Here is a 26885-nt window from a genome sequence, read left to right as displayed (position 1 = left end):
GGGACTGTGAGACTACCTCTTTGACAGTCGAAGACTGTGTTTGCTCTTCTACATCCGTATCAGTTGAGGAGGGTATTGACTCCTCCACATCCATGACAGTAGGGGGTGGTGTTGTCTCGTTCACATCCATGACCGTGGGGGGTGATATTAATTTTTCCACATCACTCTTGGAGTTACCACTTGTGTTGGTGGCTGGGGCATGAATTGTGGCCCGCCGTTCAGAGTCATTCATCTCATTCCTGTGATCCATCACTACGTTGCCCGAAGATGCTTGTTCTGGAATATATGACAATTCCGCCCTGGCATCAATCAAAGCATTGAGTTCAACTCCATTCAAACCAACCTGCATGAATATCCTTTTGTCGTGATCCTTGTTGTCCTGAGATTCGGATTGTACAGCTGATATTGTTGGGACTTTTGTTGTCCTACTCCCCGATAATGGTGATCGCAACATAATTGGCTGTCTTGAAGGATTCAATTGGGGAGGATCCCACTCCACCTCTCTTGTGAATGTGTGAATATTCACTCTGTTTTTACGCATAAATTCCATGCCTAATAGCAGATCTTGTTCAGTCCTTCCATTATAGATGCCACTAGTGGAACTGTGATTTGTTCTATGGTCACATTAGTAGTCACTTTCCCATTTAACGGGTTGACCGTCCATCAGCTAATATCGCGCGGTGACGTGCTGGTTCTTTCCGTATCATCCCTATTTTCCGGATGACTTCATAGACCTCGTTGCTCATATAATTAGCTTCAGCACCCGTATCTAGCAAGGCCTGACACTTTTTACCGCCGATTATTACGGCAATGAATAGTCTGTTGTCTCTTGATGACTCTTCAATCACAGGAATCCTGTGTGCTGTTCGCATCACTGCTGTCTTGTTCGGAGTTTTATTCTCCTTCTGCACATCACAGACACATTTCAGTGCTCTCTTTCCGCTCCTTTTACATGGTGGGATATTGGGACAGTGTGATCTCCAGTGCCCCGGTCTCTTGTATTGCCCACACATGGGTTCAGACTCACTAAGAGATGGTCTGTTACTAGTAGGGGTTATAACTGTCTCAACCTTGAGCCTTGTAATCTTTTTCGTGTCCTCAATCATGTGAACTCTCGAATTCTGTCTATTCTGTTTCTCCTCTGCTTTTATTTGTTCATACTCCCTCGCGAATTTTTCCAATTCGTTGATACTATGAACATATGATTGCCGAATATACAATTTGTACCGTGGGAGGAGATTCTTATACACTCTCTGTAATTTATTCTCGCCTGTAAAACCTCCTCGACGCCTCATGAGTGTCAGTACATCTTCGAGAAATTCGTCAAACGATTCACGTTCTTTTTGCTTCCTTGCCTGAATTAGAGTCTCGAGGTCCTCCTCATAGGTAAGTGGGTAGTAGCGTGATCTGAAATCTGTCACAAAATTGTCCCATGATTTCCACTGGTCACGACGATTAGCCATCCATAGGGTAGCTTTACCAACTAGTAATTCAGGTAGCGCGACTAGTAGTTGGTTGCCAGTGAGCCCATAAGCTTGTTGTAGCTCGTCTAGCCTTTCTAAGAAGCTGGGAGCATCTGATTGGCCATCGAATGACAGTCTCCAGCTTCTTACTTTGTCACATACCGCCCCTGGGTCCATGAGGGGGTTTGTGTGAATGTTGGTTCAAACTTCAGCATGAGTACCTGTTGCTGAGTGTCCGGATTCCTCACTGCTTCTGCTCACTATTCCAGGTCTTGGGCTGGGAAAACGTACAGCCATCTTCTTATGTTGTTCTACTAACAACCTTCTCAACTCAGCAAGTGTTCCAGATGACACTATGCCCCAATCTTGTAGAGATTGAATGCTTCTTCCTTTTTCAATTATAGATCCAGGAAACTCTGGGGTCGGCTATCACCTCGGGGTTTATGTCCTCAACCGACTGATCCTCTGTCAGCTCCTGGTGTTGAGCATCTGAATCAGACTCTCCCTGTTCACTCATGATTCTTACTTCCTTGCCTCGTGCCCCAAGTGTGGGCGCCAATCTATCACGTACACCCTGAGTAGCTTCAGAGGTGGGTGATTGATACCCAGGTGTTGCTCCTGGATGACTCCACTCAGTCGTAATGTGGGCGGGGAAAGGAGGCAAGTCGAAGTTCCTCTTCCTTCTTCTTTGTGCCTCAGCTGGCGTGAACAGCACCTCCTGGTGCTTCTAACGGCGTGAAGGTCGCTCTCTTCTCTGATGACACCACTTTGATGTAATTTTGTATCGGCCTTATGGCCTCGGTTCCGCTCCAGTGGAGTAGGAAAAGGAAGGACAGACAGGATAGGGACGGCAGACAACGGTCCGCTGTGCCCTGGGGAGAAGGAAGAATAGGGACGGCAGACAACGGTCCGCTGTGCCCTGGGGAGAAGGAAGAATAGGGACGGCAGACAACGGTCCGCTGTGCCCTGAGGGGATGGAAAGAATAGGGATGGCAGACAACGGTCCGCTGTGCCCTGGGAGAAGGAAGAATAGGGACGGCAGACAACGGTCCACTGTGCCCTGGGGAGAAGGAGGACAGGGACGGCAGACAACGGTCCGCTGTGCCCTGGGGGAATGGAAGGTCAGGCACGGCAGACAACGGTCCGCTGTGCCCTGGGGAAATGGGAGGTCAGGGACAGCAGACAACGGTCCGCTGTGCCCTGGGGGAATGGAAGGTCAGGGACGGCAGACAACGGTCCGCTGTGCCCTGGGGGAATGGAAGGTCAGGGACGGCAGACAACGGTCCGCTGTGCCCTGGGGAAATGGAGGACAGGGACGGCAGACAACGGTCCGCTGTACCCTGGGGGAATGGAAGGTCAGGGACGGCAGACAACGGTCCGCTGTGCCCTGGGGAAATGGAGGACAGGGACGGCAGACAACGGTCCGCTGTGCCCTAGGGAGATGGAAGGTTAGGGACGTACGGCAGCCAACGGCCGCTGTACCAGGACAGGAGGTCGGGGACGTACGGCAGCCAACGGGCCGCTGTACCAGGAGCAGGAAGGTTGTGAGCGGAATGCTCTGGACTGGGGCTCGTCCGGCGTTTAAATACTCCCCCAAAGTGGAGGGGATGGTGTTGTGCCAGAGGCGGTGGAAATCGTCTCGATGCGCGGAAGATGGTGCGCCATCGGTACCTTCCTTATCTCCGCGGTCGGCTAGCTTTGCTGATAGCCGAGCGTCTTTCAGTAATATTATTAACTATTTTCTTGTCACAATTTTACTTTGTGACAATGTTGACTGTTCAGTTTGTTGATAAAATATAACCTAATATCCTTACAATTCCGCTAAACATAACCTAAAAAATGATCAGTAGAAGTTTTAAACCGGTATGTTGGTCACGTGGGGTTGCCTTTGGTCTATTTGCGTTTTCTCTGTCGTTAAGATCGTTCTGTGGCCAGCGACAGACTGGGTCACATTCCTGACCTGATCAGGCCTGACTTCATTTTACAACTGAGTGTACACAGCTGTTACTTCCATTTCCTTGATAAAAAAATCTGGTGTGGCGCACTCACACAACTTTCCTTGCCGTTATGAAAATTGATCAACTGACGCTAGTGTTCACGCGCATCTCAAGTCTACTATTCTAAGATCGGAGCCAGCTGTTGACAGGACAATAGCGCTGTAGACATACGAAGTCTGCTATCTCTACATAGTGAATGATTTAATAGAATCAACAGTTTGCAATTGAATAATCACATTTTCTCGAATTTCGAGCTTATTTTCAATTTTAGATAAAAATGTTACTGAACATTGATTGTAGAGATTTTTATGCTCAATCTTTTCCACTTGAAATGTTTTGTTTGAATTGTATCTGAAGCCTGATAATTGGGAATCTAAAATCAAACTTTGCATAGATGGGGCGGTGCTCCTGAAATTTTTACAGATATGGGACTTGTGGCAGTTGATAGAGCAGATCAATGACTATTTTAGGTACAAATTTGATCAAAATCGTTGGAGCCGTTTTCGAGAAAATCGCTGAAAACCCTGTTTTTGACAACATTTTCGCCATTTCATCAGCCATCTTGAATTGCATTTGATCGAAATCATTCGTGTCAGATCCACATAGTGTAAGGACCTTAAGCTCCAAATTTCAAGTCATTCCGTTGATTGGGAGATGAGATATCGTGTACACAGATGCACATACAGACCAATACCCAAAAACCACTTTTTTGGACTCAGGGGACCTTGAAACGTATAGAAATTTGGAAATTGGGGTACCTTTATTTTTTCGGAAAGTAATACTTTCCTTACCTATGGTAATAGGGCAAGGAAAGTAAAAATTGGCGTACGTGTGCAGGGCTTTTCATTGAATTCTCAATTCACAGATTGCTAGGTGATCCATTGGAATGAGAAGTTCAAATCAATGAGCTGCTACCATCTGGTGCTACCAACCTGTAGGGGGTTGCTGTGGATCAGGGACTGACTCAATATAATTTAAACAAACAAATTCGAGTGGATAAGATTGAGCATGAAAATTTCTGCAATTAATGTTCAGTGACATTTTCACCTAAAATTGAAAATAATTGACTGAGCGAAGTGAGGTCTAAGATTCAAGTCGACGGTTTAGCATTTCTCTTGATGTTTAAATGTTGCGCATTGTAAAGTATCAAATTTGGGTAGATAAAAATCCCTAACCGAAATAGTAATAGGTCTGAAAATAAAGTAACTGGCTAATATCGCCAAATAGATAATAACTAAGATTAGATAGCCTCAGCTTGTTCTGGCTAAATGGTACAAAAACCTAAAAAGGATTTGAAGGAATTTTATTGCTCATAAATAGATTATTATATAAAATATTTGAAGATTGAGGTTAGGTACATGTATTCACGGATCGGTGACCTAGAGATCGATCAAACCGAGAAACGTAGAATCTGACCAAAACCCCTTGGCAGAGCTTTATTGCAATCAGATGGTGTGCAATGTGAAAAAACATCTGATCACGTGGCTAATTATTAGGTAGCATGGAATTAATATTAATGTATAGAATATTAGCTAGCATGTAAAGAGCATAACAAATAAACCAAATAAAATAATTTAATGTATTCAGGAAATAAGAGGTACCAGGCGCATGAATACCGAATAAAATTTGCATGCACCAATAGTAAAACGGCAGTTAATAGGCGGCAATTGTAGGCCAATTCAAAAATATTTATATATATTTCTATAAATGTTCGGAATCTATGTTGAATTGTTGTATAGTCTATGTTATCGATATGGCTCGAAAGCAAAGAAATTATTAATCATACAATCTAAGCAATATTTTGATATTTTTTGTAAGATCTATTTGAACCTAAATGGCGGAGGACTAAGATATTCAAATTTTATGTTAATTTGAAAGTCGGAAATAAGATTTGTAAAATTGAGAAAGGAGAACCAGCACTCGCCAACCAAATGCCACCAGGAGAGGACCCCAAATATTTTAGAGCGTAGTACCTTGATAATGATTTTGTAAAAGTTAAAGTTAAATTAAATTATTAAATTTCTTAAAAGACTTCGTGATGCTATTGTAAAGCAGAAGTCATTTTCATTTTTAAATAAATTTATAACCCCTTGGAAGAGACGATTCCGGCTACCATATTCCCGGACCACATGGAGTTGGATCGACATCGGCGGCTTACAAGAAGATTTTCGACACGTGAGTGATAAATTTGAATTAGTGATGGGCGCCCTAGTGCTTCGAATTAATCTAATGATCAAAGCTAGCTCGTCGAAAGGGTTTTTATTATAAATTAAGAAATTAATAAGAGTAAGACTTGCGCAAGTAAAATTAGTATTAAAGGTATTTTATTGAAAGAAAAATATAGATCAATATTTCAGAAATTTCTATTAAATCAAAGAAGTATAAAATCTAGGCTATTAAAACATATGCATATGACATTTAATTTTTGCAATATAATTTGCGATAGTTTATTATAGCTCTAATTCACTAGATGAATGGCTCTACCTATTCCATCAGGTGCCGAATCTTGCACCCTGAGATAAAAAATATATATTCGATACAAAGAAATCTACTAAGTACTAGAGATTTTAATATATATATATTTGGATTATTAGTGGCTAATTTATCAAGCTGATCTTAAAGCACACATTTTTAATTGAATTGTCCAAGTCGACAAGTATTAGCAAGCGCATATCGCAGCTACATGCAAAAGAATGCATATGATTTTAAGATAAAGGCACATGGTAATGATTCGTGCCATAAATCTAGAATATAAAGTTTAGCCTGTGATATTTTATTGATTTCAATTATTGTTCTATTTTTATATTATATTTTTTATCGCTCTTTATATATTTTTTGCCTCGATTTATTTTTTGCATTATTTGTGTAATATATGTATGAAACGTTTATGGTGTGCAATTTATTTATTATTCCTCAACACTATTGTATAAGTATCATATTTATATATATTTATTTTTTATTGAATTACAAGAGTTATAGGAGAAGCCCATACCTAGGCCTATCAAGATTTTTTAAGACTGAATACTATTAGAAAACCACGACCTAATTATATAATTATATCAAATCTCATGCTTTACCGACTGATGCCAAGCAGGAGGCTAATCGTTATTTAAATATAAAGAATAACGTCAGAGAAACATGTCGCCCAACGTGATAGGCCACGGATACGGCAGAGAAACATGCCGTACCAACGTGGGACTGATGATGAGAGCCGAGCTCATTGAATAATTATTTGAAATTAAGTCAATAACCATATTGAAAATTATAGATAACTTATACGAGTATTGAGGAAAACTGGCGAAGTGAAATTTGTATTACTTTTTGGGGAATCAATAGCTTTAAATAAGAAGAATTATATGTTTTAAAGAAAATTTTATATTATTAGTACTGTAAAAAATACATGTTTATAGAGAGAGATTATATTTTATGGGCCTAAACTGCTAGTCAGAAATCAATGAATAGTATTATTATATTATAAGAGCTTAAGTAATAAATAGGTTACCTGGCTTGTAATGTCCATAGGCCTATCCTCATTTGTGTCCTTATTAATGCCTTGTTGGCCAAAACTTTCACTTTTTTAACAAACACTTGACACTTAATCCATTTTTAAAATATGAGTCTCTTTTCGTCCACGCAAAGTAAGGTAGCAGACACACTGCAGACGGCGATAGTAGCGGAGATCGACGCTGAGGGGGCGCGATGGAGTCCAACGCCCAGATCTCTTCAATCACCGCCAAGAATCCTGTGAACAGTAATAAACCGTTAAATGTCTCCCAAGAAGCAATAAGAAGGGTTATAGTAGAGGGGATGATCAAGTCATTTTCTAATAGTTTAGAAAAAACAATGACCATGGTAATGAAGGACTTGAAGGCGGAAATGAAGGAAATGCGGGAATCATTAAAGGATACATCGGTAAGAACGGGTAAGGAAACTGCGGACACAATACCAGCATCTACCGCTGAAAATCAAGAACTAATTACAACCGATTTAACAGCAAAAATAGATACTGTCACTTGTGAGTTAAACGAAAGAATAGATAACCTACCAGCACAAAACACTTCGCAAATTCATGAAATAGCTCACCCAAATTCTGATATAAATCAAAACATAGTACAACTTGAAAATCAAATACATCAATTTCCGCACAAGAATATAGAGCCTATTCCCATAGCAACGTTTGATTCACTACACAGTTTCAATGAATTAGGCCATTTTGACAATACAGACCGCTATCTCCAACCTAAAGAATTTATAGATCAGATAAAACTAGTTCAATCATTAACACCACCTCTTGGAATTTTTGGCGTCTTCGTTTGACTAGTTTATTGATTGGCGAACCCCTGATGTTCTTTCGGAGTAGAGCCCATGAATTTACATCATTGGATGAGTTTGTAGCTGTCTTCCTGGAACAGTATTGGAGCAGAAGTAAACAGTTGGACGTGCTAGCGGACATTATATCATGCGTTTTCAACCCTAACTTAGACGGTGCATGTACCACTTTCGTCAATGCCCTACAGTTTAAAAATTCTCAATTGAGCGAGCCCATTAATGAATCGGCATTAGCAAGTATTATTTTAAAGAAGCTACCGTATCAAGTTAGAATGGCACTCACCACACAACCCATTACTGATTGCAAACAGCTGATAATCATTTATATGGCATACAGTCTGTGATGGCAATATCAAACCACCGTTCAGACCAGAGATACACACAGAATCAGCATAACTCAAAAAGTAATCAGTATAACAGCCAAAATTATGAATCAGTACCATATGATTGCTCACGATCTACCCCTCAATTTAAACGCCGCTATAATCAAAATCAAAATAACAGCTGGAATAATAGAAGTTTTCAGAATCGTCAAACAAACCATTATCCACAGCAAACCTATGAAAGAAAGTATTATTATGGCCGTGATCGATTTAACACAAATAATGATAACATCAGAATAATTACGACAAAAATTACAAACCGCCACCTCATCAAATAAGTACAAACTACACATTAGAGCATGCGTCCAGATCAAATCACCAAAAAACACAGAACCCAACACCCAACAACCCGCCACCAGATACACAGAAAGCTACAGCTAATAAACCAGGACTATATGATACCCCCGATATAACACCTACAAGCTCCAATGAAACAAACAAAGAAAATCCAGATATTTCAACATCATACACCACCTTTAGAAATGATTTACCGGAAATATTATTAGAAGAACAAAAGCCAATACCAGATAAACCACCACCAAAAACCAGCTGTAAGCATCAATCCCTACTGAGCATCCTGTTCCCTACCGAAGATCCCTCACCGCCGGAGAACACCAACAGCCACCAGGATCATGCTATAATCAAGGAGTTGGTGGATACAGAGCAAATTGAAAACGTATCAGATCCGCATCCGCATCATTCGACCCCACAGCAAACCAAGGACCCCATGGAAGAACGAGAAGACGGACTACCGGACAAAAGGAGCGACCACCGCAAGGCCCGGAGACGGAGGCGCCCGAGGACACCCGACCGACATCAGGACGAGGAGGACAGCATACAGGACCGTAGGAGCATGCATCGTAAGGCCCGGAGGCGGAAGAAGCGACGAAGGAGGAACCACGCGCGCGCATACCGGCCGCATGCACGGTTCAAACGCCCGAAGAAGACACCGGACCGAAACCAGGATGGAGGACAGGAGCAGACCGACGACGTGCATCCGCGGCACATACGCTTCAAGAGAGCCAATCAGCGATGTGACCGGAAGAATGGGCTAAGGAAATGTGATAAAAACGGATGGAATGAATGTAACAAAACCGGAGCTGCTTACGAAACTACCATGGATTCATGTTGGATTAAAAATGGAACTAAAAGGACTATTATGGATTCACGCCGGGAAAATAACGAAATGGACTACTTATTGAGATTGATGAAGGATGAACGGTGTTTGAGAAGATTGGAAGAATTAAAAAATAATATTAAGAAAGTGAAAGTACCTGGATATTATGCTATTGAAAAGATGATAAATGTTTGGATATGGTGTTTAATGTTTGTTATGATGGCTGTGATATGGATAAAAGACTGTGTTGTAGATATGAGGGAAAATATTGTATTGTTGGTATTGAAAGAATCTATTATTGATAATTGGAAATTTAATATTATAAAAATGTTTACTGTTGTAAGCCTAATGAGTTATAATGAGCCGAAATCAAGAATATTAGATGAAAATAAGAGGAAAGATGAATTGAGACTACAGGATGAATTGGAAAAGAACAGATTAAAAGAAATTATTATTAAAGGAACAAGGAGTTATTTGAAGAAAGAGTACACCAGATACAAGGGATTTAAATTCATGAAAAAATTATCAATTAGGACAGCCTCAACAATCAACAAATGGACAGCAGATAACCCAACCAGCCTACAGCAACAATCTACAAACAGAATGCAAGAAGATGCAAGTAAATCACAACATTTCCACATGCAATATCATCGAATTTCAAATAAATATGATAAGCAATCAAAGAAAACACCGCTATCAAGCCAATTACTAACCTTTTGTAATAAATTTAATCTTGGCATAGGACCGCATGGCAACAATCCAGTGTTTTAATTCCTTCCAACCGTTAGAAGCCTGCAATAAGAAAAAGAATAATTTTTAAATATGTAATTAAATTAGCTACATCAACTAAAAAAGGACACAAGCGGGGATAGTATGTTTAAAATTTGTTAATTACCTTTGAAAGGAAAAAAATGCAGCAATTAGGTTAGTTATGAAATTCGACAGCAAATTCTGTAGAGCCAGTGACCAGCTGGGCAAAGCCAACTAAATCAAATATGTAATGTCTGTAAACATATGATTATAAAAAAGTATGGTACCCCAAAATTGTTATTTATTAGTGTTATTTATTATTGTTATTTATATATTATTAATGTCGGTATATTTATTTATATGTTTAATATTTATTGCCTTTAGTTATGCCACGTTTGTTACCTGAAAAAAAAAACTAAAGTGAATGCAAGCTACCAAAAAACCAAAGAGCCATTAGCAAAAGAAAAGTATTGTACCTGATGTATAGAAAATTATTTATATTAAGACCTAAGAAATACTATAAGATATAAGCCCAGAAGTTTGTGAATCGAAATTATTGTCTGAAAGGAATCATTGTGAGAATCATGAAATGTGTGTAGTTAGGTTGGCGGCCCTGCAAGCGGCGAATTTAAAAATATTATGTTTTAAGTGTTGTCAGGAGGAGTGCGTTTAGAAGTTTATATTTATGATATTTTATGTGTGTTGAGGAGGAGAATTTGTTAGTGTATTTGATAAAGGTATAAAGGAGATGCAGCAAATATGTCTGCGAACTGTGATAGAAGTATGAGAGTATAATTTATAAATAAAGTATAGTGTATATCGATGTATTGAAGGGTGGGTTTTCATTAAAAACATTGTGATTCTCAATATTTTGAATTCAAACCCAGGGGCGCGTGTAAAGTATCAAATTTGGGTAGATAAAAATCCCTAACCGAAATAGTAATAGGTCTGAAAATAAAGTAACTGGCTAATATCGCCAAATAGATAATAACTAAGATTAGATAGCATCAGCTTGTTCTGGCTAAATGGTACAAAAACCTAAAAAGGATTTGAAGGAATTTTATTGCTCATAAATAGATTATTATATAAAATATTTGAAGATTGAGGTTAGGTACATGTATTCACGGATCGGTGACCTAGAGATCGATCAAACGAGAAACGTAGAATCTGACCAAAACCCCTTGGCAGAGCTTTATTGCAATCAAATGGTGTGCAATGTGAAAAACACTGATCACGTGGCTAATTATTAGGTAGCATGGAATTAATATTAATGTATAGAATATTAGCTAGCATGTAAAGAGCATAACAAATAAACCAAATAAAAATAATTTAATGTATTCAGGAAATAAGAGGTACCAGGCGCATGAATACCGAATAAAATTTGCATGCACCAATAGTAAAACGGCAGTTAATAGGCGGCAATTGTAGGCCAATTCAAAATATTTATATATATTTCTATAATGTTCGGAATCTATGTTGAATTGTTGTATAGTCTATGTTATCGATATGGCTCGAAAGCAAAGAAATTATTAATCATACAATCTAAGCAATATTTTGATATTTTTTGTAAGATCTATTTGAACCTAAATGGCGGAGGACTAAGATATTCAAATTTTATGTTAATTTGAAAGTCGGAAATAAGATTTGTAAAATTGAGAAAGGAGAACCAGCACTCGCCAACCAAATGCCACCAGGAGAGGACCCCAAATATTTTAGAGCGTAGTACCTTGATAATGATTTTGTAAAAGTTAAAGTTAAATTAAATTATTAAATTTCTTAAAAGACTTCGTGATGCTATTGTAAAGCAGAAGTCATTTTCATTTTTAAATAAATTTATAACCCCTTGGAGGAGACGATTCCGGCTACCATATTCCCGGACCACATGGAGTTGGATCGACATCGGCGGCTTACAAGAAGATTTTCGACACGTGAGTGATTAATATTGAATTAGTGATGGGCGCCCTAGTGCTTCGAATTAATCTAATGATCAAAGCTAGCTCGCCGAAAGGGTTTTTATTATAAATTAAGAATTAATAAGAGTAATACTTGCGCAAGTAAAATTAGTATTAAAGGTATTTTATTGAAAGAAAAATATAGATCAATATTTCAGAAATTTCTATTAACTCAAAGAAGTATAAAATCTAGGCTATTAAAACATATGCATATGACATTTAATTTTTGCAATATAATTTGCGATAGTTTATTATAGCTCTAATTCACTAGATGAATGGCTCTACCTATTCCGTCAGGTGCCGAATCTTGCACCCTGAGATAAAAATATATATTCGATACAAAGAAATCTACTAAGTACTAGAGATTTTATATATATATATTTGGATTATTAGTGGCTAATTTATCAAGCTGATCTTAAAAAAACATCGAACATCTTGAAAATGTATCTTTTTATTAACGCTAGTAGACAGTTGACTATAATACTACCCGTTCAAAAACATCGAACATCTTGAAAATGTATCTTTCCATCAACGTTGTAGACAGTTGCAGCCAGACCTGATAACAGCGCTCACACTCTCATTCCGGAACGACACGTCACGGTACGATAAGACAGAAAGCTCTATGTTGATTTAGGATTTTTTCTAGACATTTTAAATTGATAAATTATTTATTAATTTTTGAGAAAACATAACAACAGGTCAATATAACTTACTGAACGCGAGGTCTACTGTTCACAGAACTACTAGTTTCGAAATTCGAGAAAATGTGATTATTCTGCAATTGCAAACTGTCGTTGGCAACTGTTGATTCTATTAAATGATTCACTATGAAGAGATAGCAGACCTCGTTTGTCTCCAACATTATTATTCTGTCACCAGCTGGCTCAGATCTTTGTTTATAAGTAGACTTGAGATGCGCGTGAACACTAGCGTCGATCAGGTGATCAATTCTCAAGGCAAGGCAATTTTCAGGGCAAGGAAAGTTGTGTGAGTGCGCCACACCAGATTTTCTTTCTAAATAATGGTTGAACATACGAAATTGAAACTTTGTATGATCATTTATAACAACTAGACAAAGCTAGAAAAAAATTATGATAATTTTTCAAATTCATAAAACAAAATGGCGGCCATTTGAAATTTTGTTTCTTGAATAACTCAGAAATCGTTGGTATTACAAAATCTTTACAAGAATAACTTTTTTTAGTAAATTTAATTATCTATCGATTGTAACCAAATTTATTGAGATTGGACCAATATTAACTGAGATAAGGCAGCTTTAGTGGTTGTTGACTCACCTTCCACGGGTTATGTAACGTTATTTTATTGTTTGAAATGACCTAAAATTACTTACTATTAACATTCAATGCAAATAGAGATTGTTGCATCATTGAGGCGACTCTATCAGCATGCCTTGATATGCACTGCAACAAACTTTCAGTGGTCACCTATCACTAAGGCTGCCATATCTCAGTTAATATTGGTCCAATCTTAAAACATCTGGTACCAATAGATAGGCAATTAAATTTACTAAAAAAAGTTATTCTTTTAAAGATTTTGTAAAACCAACGATTTCTGTGTTATTCAAGAAACAAAATTTCAAATGGCCGCCATTTTGTTTTATGAATTTGAAAAATTATCATAATTTTTTTTCTAGTTGTTATAAATGATCGTGTTAAAGTTTCAATTTTGTATTTTCAACCATTATTTAGAAAAAAAATAATAAGTAAAAAATCAAAATTGCCGCTGTGTGAGTAACTGAAGACTTCCGGACAATTTAAATATGATTTTTTGATATGTTTTTTACCCAGGAACAATGCCCTAGAATATTGGTAGGCAGTTCGTGAACACCCTGTATGTTAGAGTGAGTCCACCTAGATACTCATGTAGGTCTTTAATCAAAGAAAAATTAATTTAGAAAGTCCCCGGTTTCTGAAACCTGAATCACCTATCATTGCTGCTATGAGTCACTGCTGTCCCCTAAAGGGGAGCATGTCACTCATCACAAAAGAGAATTATATTTTAGAGTGAGTCTACCTAGATAGGTCTTTGTTTGAAGAAATTGATTTTTGAAAGTCCCCTGTTTCTGAAACCTGAATCACCTAACAATCTTTACTTTTAGGTAGTGTTAATTTATTGATAGAATTAATAAAATAATTCAATGATTGAAAAATGGAAGTTGTTCCTTTTAATTAATAAGAGTATACAATATTTTCGAATTTGTTATATTTTATGTTGCAATCATAAATAATATGTTATAAGAACATGTAACTTATAATAATACTAACATATTATAATATGTAACTTAATAATAATTAAGTTGTAAAATGATTGGATAATTAGTGTTAGATATTCATCTAATTTATGTTTTTTCAATCCTGATGTTTATTAAAATTTTGTAATATTTTGAATGTACCGAACATCAATGTCATGTATTTATTTAATTACCCATGCCAATAAATTAATAAATGATTGAATAATTTTAAGAGAATTCACCAATGATGACACATCATGAGTGTTTTAGACCTAGGCAAGGATGGTGGAACCAGGTTAAGGCTGACTACAGTGAGGTTCGTGTTATAATGACAGTGGAGAAAGATAGTAGAACAGCGTTGCCAATTCTCTGCCTGTCTCTTATGGAGGATAGCTGATTAGGTGTAATATTAACTGGTTATTCTTGTTTAGAGTGATCAATTATATTTTATTCCTCACGAAAATATATATTTGCCAACGATTAAATACTAAATTTTCATAATTATTATTGAGATTTTATATTTTGTTGATTGATTGAACTTCTACATTGTTAGAAGAGAATCTGTCAATGTTACAGAGCTAGAAAAGGATAGCGCTTTCTGCTTTGAAGAATGATACACAGGGGAAGCAAAACCAATGTTAATCAAATACTGCCATTATAACGTGGACCTTACTAAATGAGAGCTAATGAGGGAGAAGCAGAGGATCAAGCTGCATGACGTGAGTTGATAAGAATAAGAATAAGAATAAGAATTTTATTTGCCATTAAACATATAAACATCAATGCAATAGGCTTCGTCAAAATATAAATTTGAAATACATATTACAATATAATATATAACATGAAAACTAATTATAGCTCACAGTCTAGCAATACTACTAATATCACAGTCTAGAAATTCTCTTAAGTTATAAAATGGATTCTTTTTCAGCCAATTCTTTACCACTAATTTAAAGCTTTTTTCTTGCAAATTTCTTATTGCTATGGGGATTTTATTAAACATTACATGCCTCTGATACATATGACTCCTATGAGTTCTAGACAATCTTACATAGGGTGTGAGAAGGTCACCGTTTTGTCTGGTATTGTAATTATGGTTATCACTATTTTGAAGATAATTTCCCAAATTGTTTCTCACCTGGATTAGATTGTAGTAAATATACAATGAAGTCACAGTCATTATACCGAATTTAATAAAACTCTCTCTACAGGAATCTCTTTGCTGCAGGTTAGCAATAATTCTGATGACTTTTTTCTGTAGTATTAACACCCTTCCTGCATTGCTGCGTTCCCCCACAGCATAACCCATAACTGATGAGTGAGTGGAACAGGCCAAAATAGGTCATCAGTAGTGTTTGAGTACCTACGCAATATTTTAACTTCCTTATAAGATAGACTACTCTTGAAATTTTCCTGCATACAAACTCCACTTGCTCTTCCATGTTAACTTATTATCTAAATATAAACCTAACAATTTGACTGATCTATTCTCACAAACATTGTTCGCCAATGAAAAATATATATTCTCAGTCTTATCATTATTAATTGCTAATCTATTAGATTCAAACCAGGCCGTAGACAATTGGATACTCTCTATCAACCTTGCTGTAACGTCTTCCTGTCTTTTTTGAGAGCACATCAATGATGTGTCGTCTGCATACAGTATTGGTAGACAATTATTAGATGATACACTACAATGTTTTGTAGTAAATATACAATGAAGTCACAGTCATTATACGAATTTAATAAAACTCTCTCTACAATGGTGGGGAAAAATATCAACATAATACTATTTATCAAATGACTTGATAATTTTATTGTGGATGATGACCATGTGGTAAGACATGCATGATACACATATTATCATAGATTGTTGTGTCATCACAGCAAAAGGCTTCTAGCAAAATTTGTTGATGACAAAACAATGTATGACAACATGTGTTTACACTCATGTTCAACACACTTGTCCTGTCATTTCTGGCCACCCTACTATGAAACACAGTAAAATGAATTTGAATGAGTACATGTAGTCACAAATTTTCAGCTGGGAGTTGTTTCTTCTTTATGTTTTCTGGTATGTCTCCTCATAGCATCAGATCGAGCACATTTATAGTCACAATACTCGCAGCTGAAAGGTGTTTCTCCTGTATGTGTTCTGATATGTTTTTTCAAATCACATGATTGAGCACATTTATAGTCACAATACTCGCAGCTGAAAGGTTTTTCTCCTGTATGTGTTCTGGTATGTGATTTCAAAGTACATGATTGAGCACATTTATAGTCACAATACTCGCAGCTGAAAGGTGTTTCTCTGGTATGTGTTCTGATATGTGATTTCAAGCACTTGAATGTGCAAAATTAAAACTATAAACTGACATGAAATTGTCCGCTCTAGTTTCTGGAAATAGGATGATAATCTGTAGTGAACACTAGTAATCGAGTGAAGGGCAATTTATTGAAAGAATAAGATGTTGATGTTGTCAATATCACTATGTATATAGTGATATTATATCACCAAAGCTTACAAAAACTCAACTGTAGTGTTACTGAATACCACTAACCACCTCAATGAAGCCAACCGGCAAGTCACCAACCCTGAACAGTATCAACTCCTTCCTGCCCCCTGTGGGTTGGGGGAGCTTTGAGTCGATCATCGTACTCAAGAATGTGTTGAAAACAAGAATTCACCCACAGTATCCATGCTTGTCGTAAGAGGCAACTAAAATGGACCTCAAGGCAACTCCAGAAGTTGCCTTGCCTTCAAACCCACGGGATCTGCCCCATCAGGGCAGTTTCGGAGGGGCAAAAAGAAAACCCCAAGAGACCAGAGATGGGAGAAACTCCAGGCACAAATGTAGGTCAAGAGACTAAGTCGAGGGTAGCCAGGTGCCCTAGAGGCAATTTGGTGACCCCTCGTTCAGCGGAAGGACCTACAATGAAGCCAGGAGTGGAACACACGTTGGTCACGAGTTTGTGGGTGGAGAGACCAAAACTCACCACTGCTCAGAGAAGGGCGGCCATCAAGGCAAAACTTTTTGGGAGAGGTAAGGCTTCTGACCCTGCAGAGTTTCGATGGGGCAAAAAGAAAACCCCAAGAGACCAGAGATGGGTGAATCTCCAGGCACAAACGAGGGTCAAGAGGCTGAGTCGAGGGTGGCCGGGCGCCGGGCGCCCTAGAGGCAGTTTGGCGTCACCTCTCTCAGCGGAAGGACCTACAAAAAGACCAGGAGTGGAACTCACGTAGGTCACGAGTTTTGGGTGGAGTGACCAAACCTCACCACTGCTCAAAGAAGGACGGCCATTTAGGCAAAACTTCTTGGGAGAGGTGAGGCTTCTGACCCTGCGAAGTTTCGGAGGGGCAAATAGAGAAAACCCAAGAGACCAGAGATGGGTGAAACTCCAGGCACAAATGTGGGTCAAGAGGCTGAGTCAAGGGTGGCCGGGCGCCCTAGAGGCAACTTGGCCACCCCTTCCTTAGCGGTAGGACCTTCAAAGTAGGCCAGGAGTGGAACTCACGTAGGTCACGAGGACTAATCAGTCTGAAGAGACTGCCAAGCATATCACACTGGACTGTAACAAGCAACCGGGTGATGAATGGGATGTTAGTATAGGTAAAATTCCTGGTTCTTGTAAAGAACACAGGTATTGGTTTGCCTAACTAACATACTACTTGGGAGCACAATAAGCTTCGGCTTGTGGGGTCTTTGAACCTTTGGATCCTTGAATCCGTCCCTTCAAAACAATAAGCAATAAACTCCTTCCTTCTGACCCCACTCCACAAATCCAAAAGAAAGTCTTCAAATTTCTGAAGAAGCATTATGGTCCATCTGAAGGCCTCTCAGACTCAGAAATCAACATCCTTTCTCTAGGCTCTCCCAACACACCACACTTCTATCTTCTTCCATAAATCCACAAAGAAGGCAATCCTGGTCGTCCCATTGTTTCTAGCATAAATAGCCCAACTGAACGAATCTCTGCCCTTGTAGATTTCCACCTCCAACCCATTGTTGCCTCCCTACCTTCTCATCTCAAAGACTCCTTCCACTTCATAGATATCCTAAGAAACACTACTCTTCCAACTGACCATCAACTCCTCCTTGTTAGCATTGGTGTGGCCTCTCTCTACACATCCATCCCTTATTCTGAAGGCCTGAAATCCTTCGAACATTTCCTTTCCTCACGATCCAAACCCTCCACTCGTTCAACCACCTTCCTAGTAAACCTTGCCAAACTGGTGCTCACAAGCAATGCCTTCAGGTTTGAAGATAAATATTACCTTCAAACTCAGGGTACAGCCATGGGCACCAGGATGGCACCATCCTATGCAAACCTGTTCATGGGCCTCCTTGAACAGAATTTCCTTTCCAAACAAACCCTTTCCCCCCTGATATGGCTCCGTTTCATTGATGACATATATGGCCTCATGGATATGATACCCTCTCCCACTTCCTCATTCAACTCAACTCCAACTATTCTGTCTCCTTCACCTGGAATATTTCTGAATCCTCCATCAACTTCCTAGACATCAACATAATCCTTCTGATTCCAATACCTTATCCACCAGTACTTTCACCAAATCCACCCACACTCAACAGTTCCTACACTTTGAGAGTTGCCATCCCTACCACATCAAAAGATCCCTCCCACGTTCCCTCTCAATCCGAGGTCAAAAAATTTGCAGCAATCCTCACCAACTTGACGATTACCTCAAAATACTCCACCAAATCCTCCTGAAATGTAACTATCCTGACAGGTTGTTACAGAAACAAATCTCTTCCAGAAGAGACACCAATCAAACAACAAAAACATCCCAAATCCCTCAAACTCTAAAGCTCTGTACCACCTACTTCCCTGGAAATGAAAACCTCAAACCTGTCCTTGAAGATCTATTCCATGTTGTCTCCTCCAATCCCTCTACCAAACACCACCTTTTCCAGCAACTTCCCACCCTCATTTATAAGCAGCCTCCCAACCTCAATAAAATTTTCAGTAGAAACCAATCACTCACCTCTGATGAAACCCCAACTCCACCTGGTACCCTACCCTGCAAACGCCCCCGCTGTAAAACCTGTCCCATCACTGATCCCTCTATTTCCTTTGCCAGTCCTATCACCAACTACACTCATAAAAATTCATCAATCCAGTAATTGCTTCTCCAAAAACTGCATCTACCTCCTTTCCTGCATATTCTGTCCTGCCTTCTACATAGGTGAAACCACTACTGCCCTAAACCTCCGGATCAACAACAACCCCAGAGCTTCCTTTAAAAATAATACTTCTCTACCTATCCCTACCCATGGATCTGAGTACAACAAGAACTTTGACCAATGCTTCAAAGTAGAGGTTCTTGCCACCCTCCCTCCAAAAGCCCCCTCCATAGATGTCAAGAGAGAATTGGCTTTTATTTGTGTGCTTGGAGCTACCTCCATCCCTGGTCTCAACAGACAGCAATAGTGCCATAGCTATCAACTGAATTTTCAATTAAAATAATTTCATCACAAAATTTATTTCACTGTTATCAACTCTATACAAGATTTTCAATAATTGAAATAAAATAAATTACATTGCAATTCACTTCTATAAATTAATTCATTTTTCTAATTTTAGTCTAATTCTTTTTTGATTTCTAATTTTAAATCTCTTTTCTATAAATTCATAAGCCTTTACTTATTCATAACCCACTCAAATCTTAAATCTCCCGCTTGTAACCCATAATAGCCCCCTAAATACCTCCATAATATCACCTCAATCTGTACTCCTTTTCCCTCCATCCCTTTGTACCGCGTAATCTGTGGTCTCTACCGCTACAATTGTCTCTCTGTGCTCTGTGGTCATAACCGTTGGATTTCGAACTGCACCACTCTCTGTTCGGTCGAGAAATGGGACTCAGTTCCTCGAAAATTTCCGATTATAATGTATGTTTTCAAGTGTTTTTAATCTATCCATGTCGTGTGTCTCCTGTTTTAATTTATATTATAAAACTTCAAAGTGTTTTCTGTTATGTACTATGTATATAGTGGTATATAATATACCACAATTTCTCCACACATACAATCAAATTATTGAAGGAATTTGTATAAATGCAACTTAATACCTATAACTGTTGCTATGGCAACCACATATGATAGCCATTACCCTACATAATTATTATTCCTTCTTTTCCTATTTTTTCCATTTACAATCATGTATTTTTTGTTATTATCATTGATGAATAAAAATGATGAAATAATAACATGAATCTCACCATATTCTTCCTCTTTAATGAATATAAGATTATAGCCAGGGATTAGATAATGTTGTTGGCTGAAATCATTATCAGTTGGAGAGCATGCAGTGCTGGACTCTGGCGCTGGTTCTTGACTGCTATCATTCTCCTGCTTAACTCTCGCAATCTGCAATATTGACATCACAGACAATGAGAAGGCAATCGATTATTGTTACACTTCATGTGAAAGACACAAATATTGGTACTGTAAGTCGTGAAGGAACAGCAACTACTGAATTTGACTGCTGTCTTGAGTTATACCACTATAGTTCCATTCTAATGATAGTAATTGTCATGTTTTCCAATGATTTTGAAATTGCAAGCTAAGGCCAGCCATTCATGTTAAGGTTTGCCAAAGAGAACTGAACAGATTTCATCTGCACTCTGCAGTACACCTGGACAGGTATACTGTGCACTGGGTGAGTGAGGGGTAGTTGAAGTTGAAATAGAAGCCATCAAGTTCTGCTCTCTAGATTAAGATAAACTGATTGCTAGTTTGGTGGGTGTTAACAGAAAACAGACAAGAATGCTAGTCAAAATACTTACAACTTATTGTATAACAATAAAGTATAGACTTTCCTCTGTATTCATACACTTGTGATGTTATTGACAATATTGCGATATATACATTGCTTTTGTTCCTTGAATTTGATGGAAATAGAATTCTATCTAATTTGAACAAGCTGGTCTACCTGTGGGACTCCCCACAATTCAAGCCATGCGCAAATAATAATAAAAAGCTGGTGATCTGTGCTCTGTAAGTGTCTGTCTGAAGCACTTGACGTTCTGAAATCTTGAAGAACTGAAAATAGGCCTATAACCATACTAAGTAAATTAGGGATCTATATGCAAAATTTCAAGTTAATGAGATCAGACGTGATGATGCGTCATTCATGTATTTCCTACCTATCTCTACTTGTATGAGCTGATTCTTTCCTTTATTATAGGCCTACTGAAGATTATTCTGGTTATTCGATGGAACTTTTTACAATTTTGAATTATTTTCATACTGTTTTTCTGCCGAATCAGGAAGAAAATTTTTCATTCAGCAATAAGTTTTAATTATAATTTGATGAAAAAATCACAAACTAAACTGCATAACTTATTTATTCTAGTTAAGATAGAATACATGCCTGATTGGAAGTTGAACCATTGTGTGAGAATGACTCATCTTTGACGTTGCTATTTGCAAATTCACATTCTCCAAATTCATCCTCCTGCTTCTCGATCTTGATCTGCGAACATAAGAGAAGGCTTGTGTCACTTGAAAACTAGACGAATATCAAACTCAGCAAGTAATAGTGCTCAGTATTAAAATATGGGTTGTAGTAAATGATGTTTGTTTATTTCTGTTTGCCAGAATAGCAATGATTCAAGAATGCATCCCTTAAAGAATGGGCAATTTTCTATTGTTCTCTTAGAATGAAGTTAAAAGGAAAACAATAAATTCAGTTTTATTATAAAGCTGTAATCAGTAAATCTCGAAGTGTATTGTTCAACAATACATGCCTGCTGAATAGTTGTATCACTACGTGCAGCTTCAATCCAACTTTCATCAAAAGCACTTTCCTGTTTCTCAACTTTAACTTGGAACAAAAAGACAAAAAAATCAACTTGAATCCTTCACAGTAGAATCTTGATAAAACACATTTTCTGTTTTAAGGTATCTATTTCAGATACCCTAGTAATATACTGTACTTGACAATTAATCCTTTATCAATTTATCAGGTAACACTGATGGTGAGAATGATCAATGCTTGTACTTTTTTGCACTTTTTTCAATTCAGACTCAGATTTCCAAAAACTCGCTTTTACGATGGAACATACTTTAAACCAAGCAAGCATATGGTTCAGGGCAAATGGTTTCCTATTGAATAATAATAAGGCTCAACAAATGATTTTTAGCTTAAGAGAGATTCCAACAGATAATAGCGTAAATAATGTCAAGTTTCTAGGTATATATATTGACGAAAAATTAATATGGAAGCCACATATTGAGTATGTAAATAGTAAATTGTCTAGGGTTATTTATTTGTTGAAGCAATTAAAAAATTATGTACCTGATAGCTATGTAAGGTCAGCTTATTTTGCATTTTTTCAAAGTATTCTTTTATATGGCGTGTTGTTTTGGGGTAACTGTAGCCATGTTAGCAGTGTGATTTTACTTCAGAAAAAAACCATCAGGATATTAGCAGATGCGCGTAATAATACTGAGCATTGTAGACCTTTGTTTATTAAGTTGAGAATCTTAACAATCATAAATCTTTATATATACACTGCTCTAATACATGTAAAAACAAAGGTAGAGAAAATTCCAAGACATACCATACATTCTTATGCAACAAGAAATAAGAATAGACTGAATATACCATTCCAAAGGCTTTCAAAGTCAATGAATAGATACAATATTATTGGTCTGAAACTGTACAATAAGTTACTCTAAGCTTAATAAATGAGTCTACAGATAGATTTAAAATGAAACTTTTCAACTGGTTAGTGAAAACACCAATGTATTCTATACAAGAGTTCTTGGATTTATTTATTTATTCGTTGATATAATTACAAATCATATGAATATGATCGGGATAGAACAACAGGCATAGCCCAAAACTATTCTGTTCCCAAATTTTGATAAATAATGAAATGTCCAAAAGTGAGATCCTGGAAGTGGGCTGTGGGGTCCCGCAGGGTTCAGTACTTGGACCAGTTTTATTTCTCATTTTTAGAAATGACCTTTTCTCAAGTAATTTTAATGGTATTCCAGTTTCCTTTGCAGATGATACTGCTTTCTCTTATTGTAATACAGACGTGCAAAACCTAAATAAAATGATGCAAGAAGATCTGAATAGAATGCTTTCCTGGTTCAATAGAAATGGCCTAGCCCTAAACCTCTCTAAAACTAAATATATATTATTTACATTGTCTAATCCTTGGCAACTCCTTCACCCATTGAAATTTCATACAATTTCTTATGGTCAAATCAATTGTGATTGTGGTACTGTGGCACAAACTGATTTCATCAGGTATCTAGGTCTGGTAGTGGATGAGAAACTCTCTTGGTCTCATCACATTTGTAAATTGAAAAATTATCTCCGCCATATTCTTAAAAAATTCTATCACCTTAGGAAATTCATTCCTTCAGTTGTGCTCAGGCAACTCAATTTTGCTCTAGTGGATTCCAAATTAAGTTATAGCATTAGTTGCTGGGGATCCACCTACAAAACCCATCTAGCACCTCTAATGTGTTTCAAAAAGCGATAGTACGATGTATGAAGGGTGTGAGCAGGATCGAACACTCTTTTCCTATCTTTCAATTTCTCAATTGTTTGCAATTGCGCTATATGTTTTCAAAGTCTTATCATCTTTATACATGTTATCAGGCAATCGAAGCCGGCAAATGTTCGAGAATGATACAGTATACAGAACTAGAAGAGTAGTTGAAAATTTAGCTAGACACCCCAGGGTGTATAACACTTTTTTACAGAAATCCTTTGTCTTTTTGGGACCAAAATTTTCCAACTATCTACCTGATTATATAAGAAATATTGAGAACAAAGTACTTTTGAAAAAACAAATATCAAAATGGCTTACCGGATGTCTGCCTGAAACTATTGAGAGTTATTTTTCTGTAATTATCTGATTCCCATTCTATTATAATACTTCTACCTTTTTTGCACATATCAACTTGGAAGAGAAAGATGTGTGAGTGTGTGTGTGAATGTTGCATTAAAAACTTTTTTCACTGACCTCCTACTTGGATACAAATTGAGAATAATTTAGCAAGTAGTATTTTTATTTTGACAGGAACTAAATGTAAGTTTATATCTGTAAAGAAGTTTATATCTTTATTTCACTGAGTTGTTTTTTTTGTCTAAATAAAAAATGATTTGATTTGATTATGCCAGTGCCTCTAACCTGAAACAATGAATATTCAGATTTGATGTATTTTTGAAAATATTTTTACCTGGACTTTGATTTGAGGTCTAGATGGTGATATATCTTCCAGTTTATTAACAATCACTTTTGCAATTTTCCCACCTGAAATAAATGTGAATGATTAGAGGAAAATTATGAGAAGAAAATAAAAAAATATTTATTGAATTTTCCAAATTGAGTGTTTGATATATGACCTGAAATATTTTCAAGTTGAATAGTTGCAAGAAATTCTAGTTTCGTTCAAACACAGTCTTGAAAAAGCTATTGCTAAAATATTTCACTTTGTATATATTATTTTTATGCAAAGCATTCAGTAAGTGAAATTATTCAAGGTACTAAACGTGCTTTTAATTGAAGAACACAGCTTTTCAACATGAGAAATCACCTTCTTGTGATCATAAAGACCTTAATGGAGATATTCCATTCAAAAACAGTCTGATCCCAAACACTGCTTGGCTTTGATCAGAACCGCCTTTTTCAGAACTGTATCTAGCGATCAACTTCAACCAGTAATATAATATAAATAACACTTTATTCAATCAAAAGCTAAATGTTGTTCCATTAATAAACATCATTCAATGAATCAACATAATTTTTTGATAACTTCAATTTAAAACCTGCACATACAGTATTGCATGCTCATAGGTTCAGAGTAGTTTATAAGTTCATGAGTTTACAGTATCTGTTATTTGGTTAAAAGACTTGGACAAACTTTTTCAGTAAAAGAATTGGAATTTCATATCAGATGCAAGTTTGAACTTAAATCAAAGGTTGAGATGTTTGGGAATCAAGGGAAGAAAAATGTGTATACTTACAAACATGGTACTCCATACTCTGGAAAGCAGTTTGACTCTGAAAACAATACAGAGCTCATTTTTCGATTGTTTATCTACAGTACAGCTTTATTAATTGAATTTCTCTAGATCTATCAATATGTATAACAATGAACATTTTCAGCTGTTTAGAAGCACTCAAATAGGCACAAACAACTCTATGAAGCTTCATTAGATTGTAACAATATAACAGTATTTATTCCTAGTTGAATAAACTCAAACTATTGATCAGTTGACTTGTAAGTAGCGCACTTTCAACATTTTCCAATTGCAGTTAATTGAGATCAAATTTAATGGGATGAATTGAATAACAGATGTGTACACTCAGTGGCAAAATGCAGCCAATTTGGCAACATTGTTCTCGTATCTTTCTTCACTGAACACGGAATTGGAAATTCCATCTACATATTTGAGTTCCGGACATTTACAATTCCACATTCCCGCAACAGCTACTATTGTCCCTGTGTGCAGGCTGTTAATGGGTGGACCTAAAATGAAGCATTTCCTTTAAAATAGAGTCTTTCCGTTTCCCTATAGTATTGACAGGTAGGGAAATGATCATATCAGAACTTTCTTATATACCAGACCTGTACCTACAAAAAGGCCACTATAGTTGGTGGCCGGCATGGGTAGGCTATCTTAAACGCGAACTAGACGAACAGAGATCTTGACAAACTGAGACGCTCTCTAACAGCTGATTATTAATTTTTTCTTGGTAGGAATAAATTCCTACAAGACCACCAACCACGGCGGCCATTTTTTTCTAGGCTCAGGTATATATAGTAGTAAGCCTATGGAGAAGGTTTTGATCTGATTCAATGGAGAAAAACAACAATTTAATATTGTATCTTTATAAATAGCTCTTACGAGTCAAATGGCTGACGTTAGCTCCAATGTTGGTCTACCCATCTACTGAATAAACTGTATATTGAATAAACAATGCGAATGAATGCAAATACAAGCTTGGTTATGCATGACCACTGAACCCAAGCGTGCAGATACTTACTTTCGGTGTCCATGATCACCATTATTTTATTTCCCTCCCAAAATTTAGCCACCCAAAAGGCTTTGTCATTGCATTTGTGGAGGTCGTCATAAAAGCGATTTGTGTGCACTTGAAATCTGGAAAGTCATTCACTCACTTTCTAGCAAGTTACAAAGTTCCTGTTCTAATGACATTTTTCAAATTTTGCTTTTTGGCTCATGCATGATCTGACGTGCACTTGCACACTTACGAATTCAATGTGATCACAAACTTGAATAGACAAGTCAATAAAACTGAATCCTGATAAAACTCAATTTCATATATTTTTGCAAAATCAAAACAATAAATTGATAAACGATACTGTTTTTAAAGGTTATGTTGAAGAAAAAATATTTCAATAACTCACCTTCTTATCCATTAGTTTATTAATTGGACAAAAACATATAAACCAACAATGAATAGGTGGTAAATATTTTTTCTGCGTTTGATTATTGATGATTTTAAAGTAAACTTTCAAAATAATATATTAAGCTGCATAGTACAATCCGAAGCTTCCCTTGATTCCTTCCACTTTCAGTCCTTTGTCCTTTCTCAAATATTCAAAATCTAGATCCACTCCTTCTG

At 37.1% G+C, this 26885-nt stretch overlaps 1 protein-coding gene across 5 annotated transcripts in view; it reads right to left on the bottom strand.

The window, feature by feature from the left end:
- The window catches only part of LOC111048764, a 37999-nt gene extending 11114 nt beyond the window's left edge, over positions 1-26885 (bottom strand). For 2 of the 5 annotated variants that reach the window (XM_039428982.1, XM_039428981.1), the window contains exons 1-5: positions 26668-26877; positions 25259-25295; positions 24472-24545; positions 21641-21742; positions 20487-20634 (exon numbers count right to left, since the gene is read on the bottom strand). In XM_039428982.1, coding sequence (XP_039284916.1) covers positions 20487-20634; positions 21641-21742; positions 24472-24545; positions 25259-25295; positions 26668-26679 — 373 coding nt within the window. In that variant the 5' untranslated portion in view covers positions 26680-26877. Of the gene's footprint in view, positions 1-20358; positions 20635-21640; positions 21743-24471; positions 24546-25258; positions 25296-26282; positions 26571-26667 lie in introns of those variants that run through there. The other 3 variants (XM_039428979.1, XM_039428980.1, XM_039428983.1) reach the window with 3 other exon arrangements.

Source organism: Nilaparvata lugens, chromosome 5, assembly GCF_014356525.2.
Source record: "Nilaparvata lugens isolate BPH chromosome 5, ASM1435652v1, whole genome shotgun sequence".
NCBI classification, from domain to species: domain Eukaryota; kingdom Metazoa; phylum Arthropoda; class Insecta; order Hemiptera; family Delphacidae; genus Nilaparvata; species Nilaparvata lugens.
Note: the sequence above shows the minus strand (reverse complement) of the source record. Positions and strands in the feature narration are given on the sequence as shown.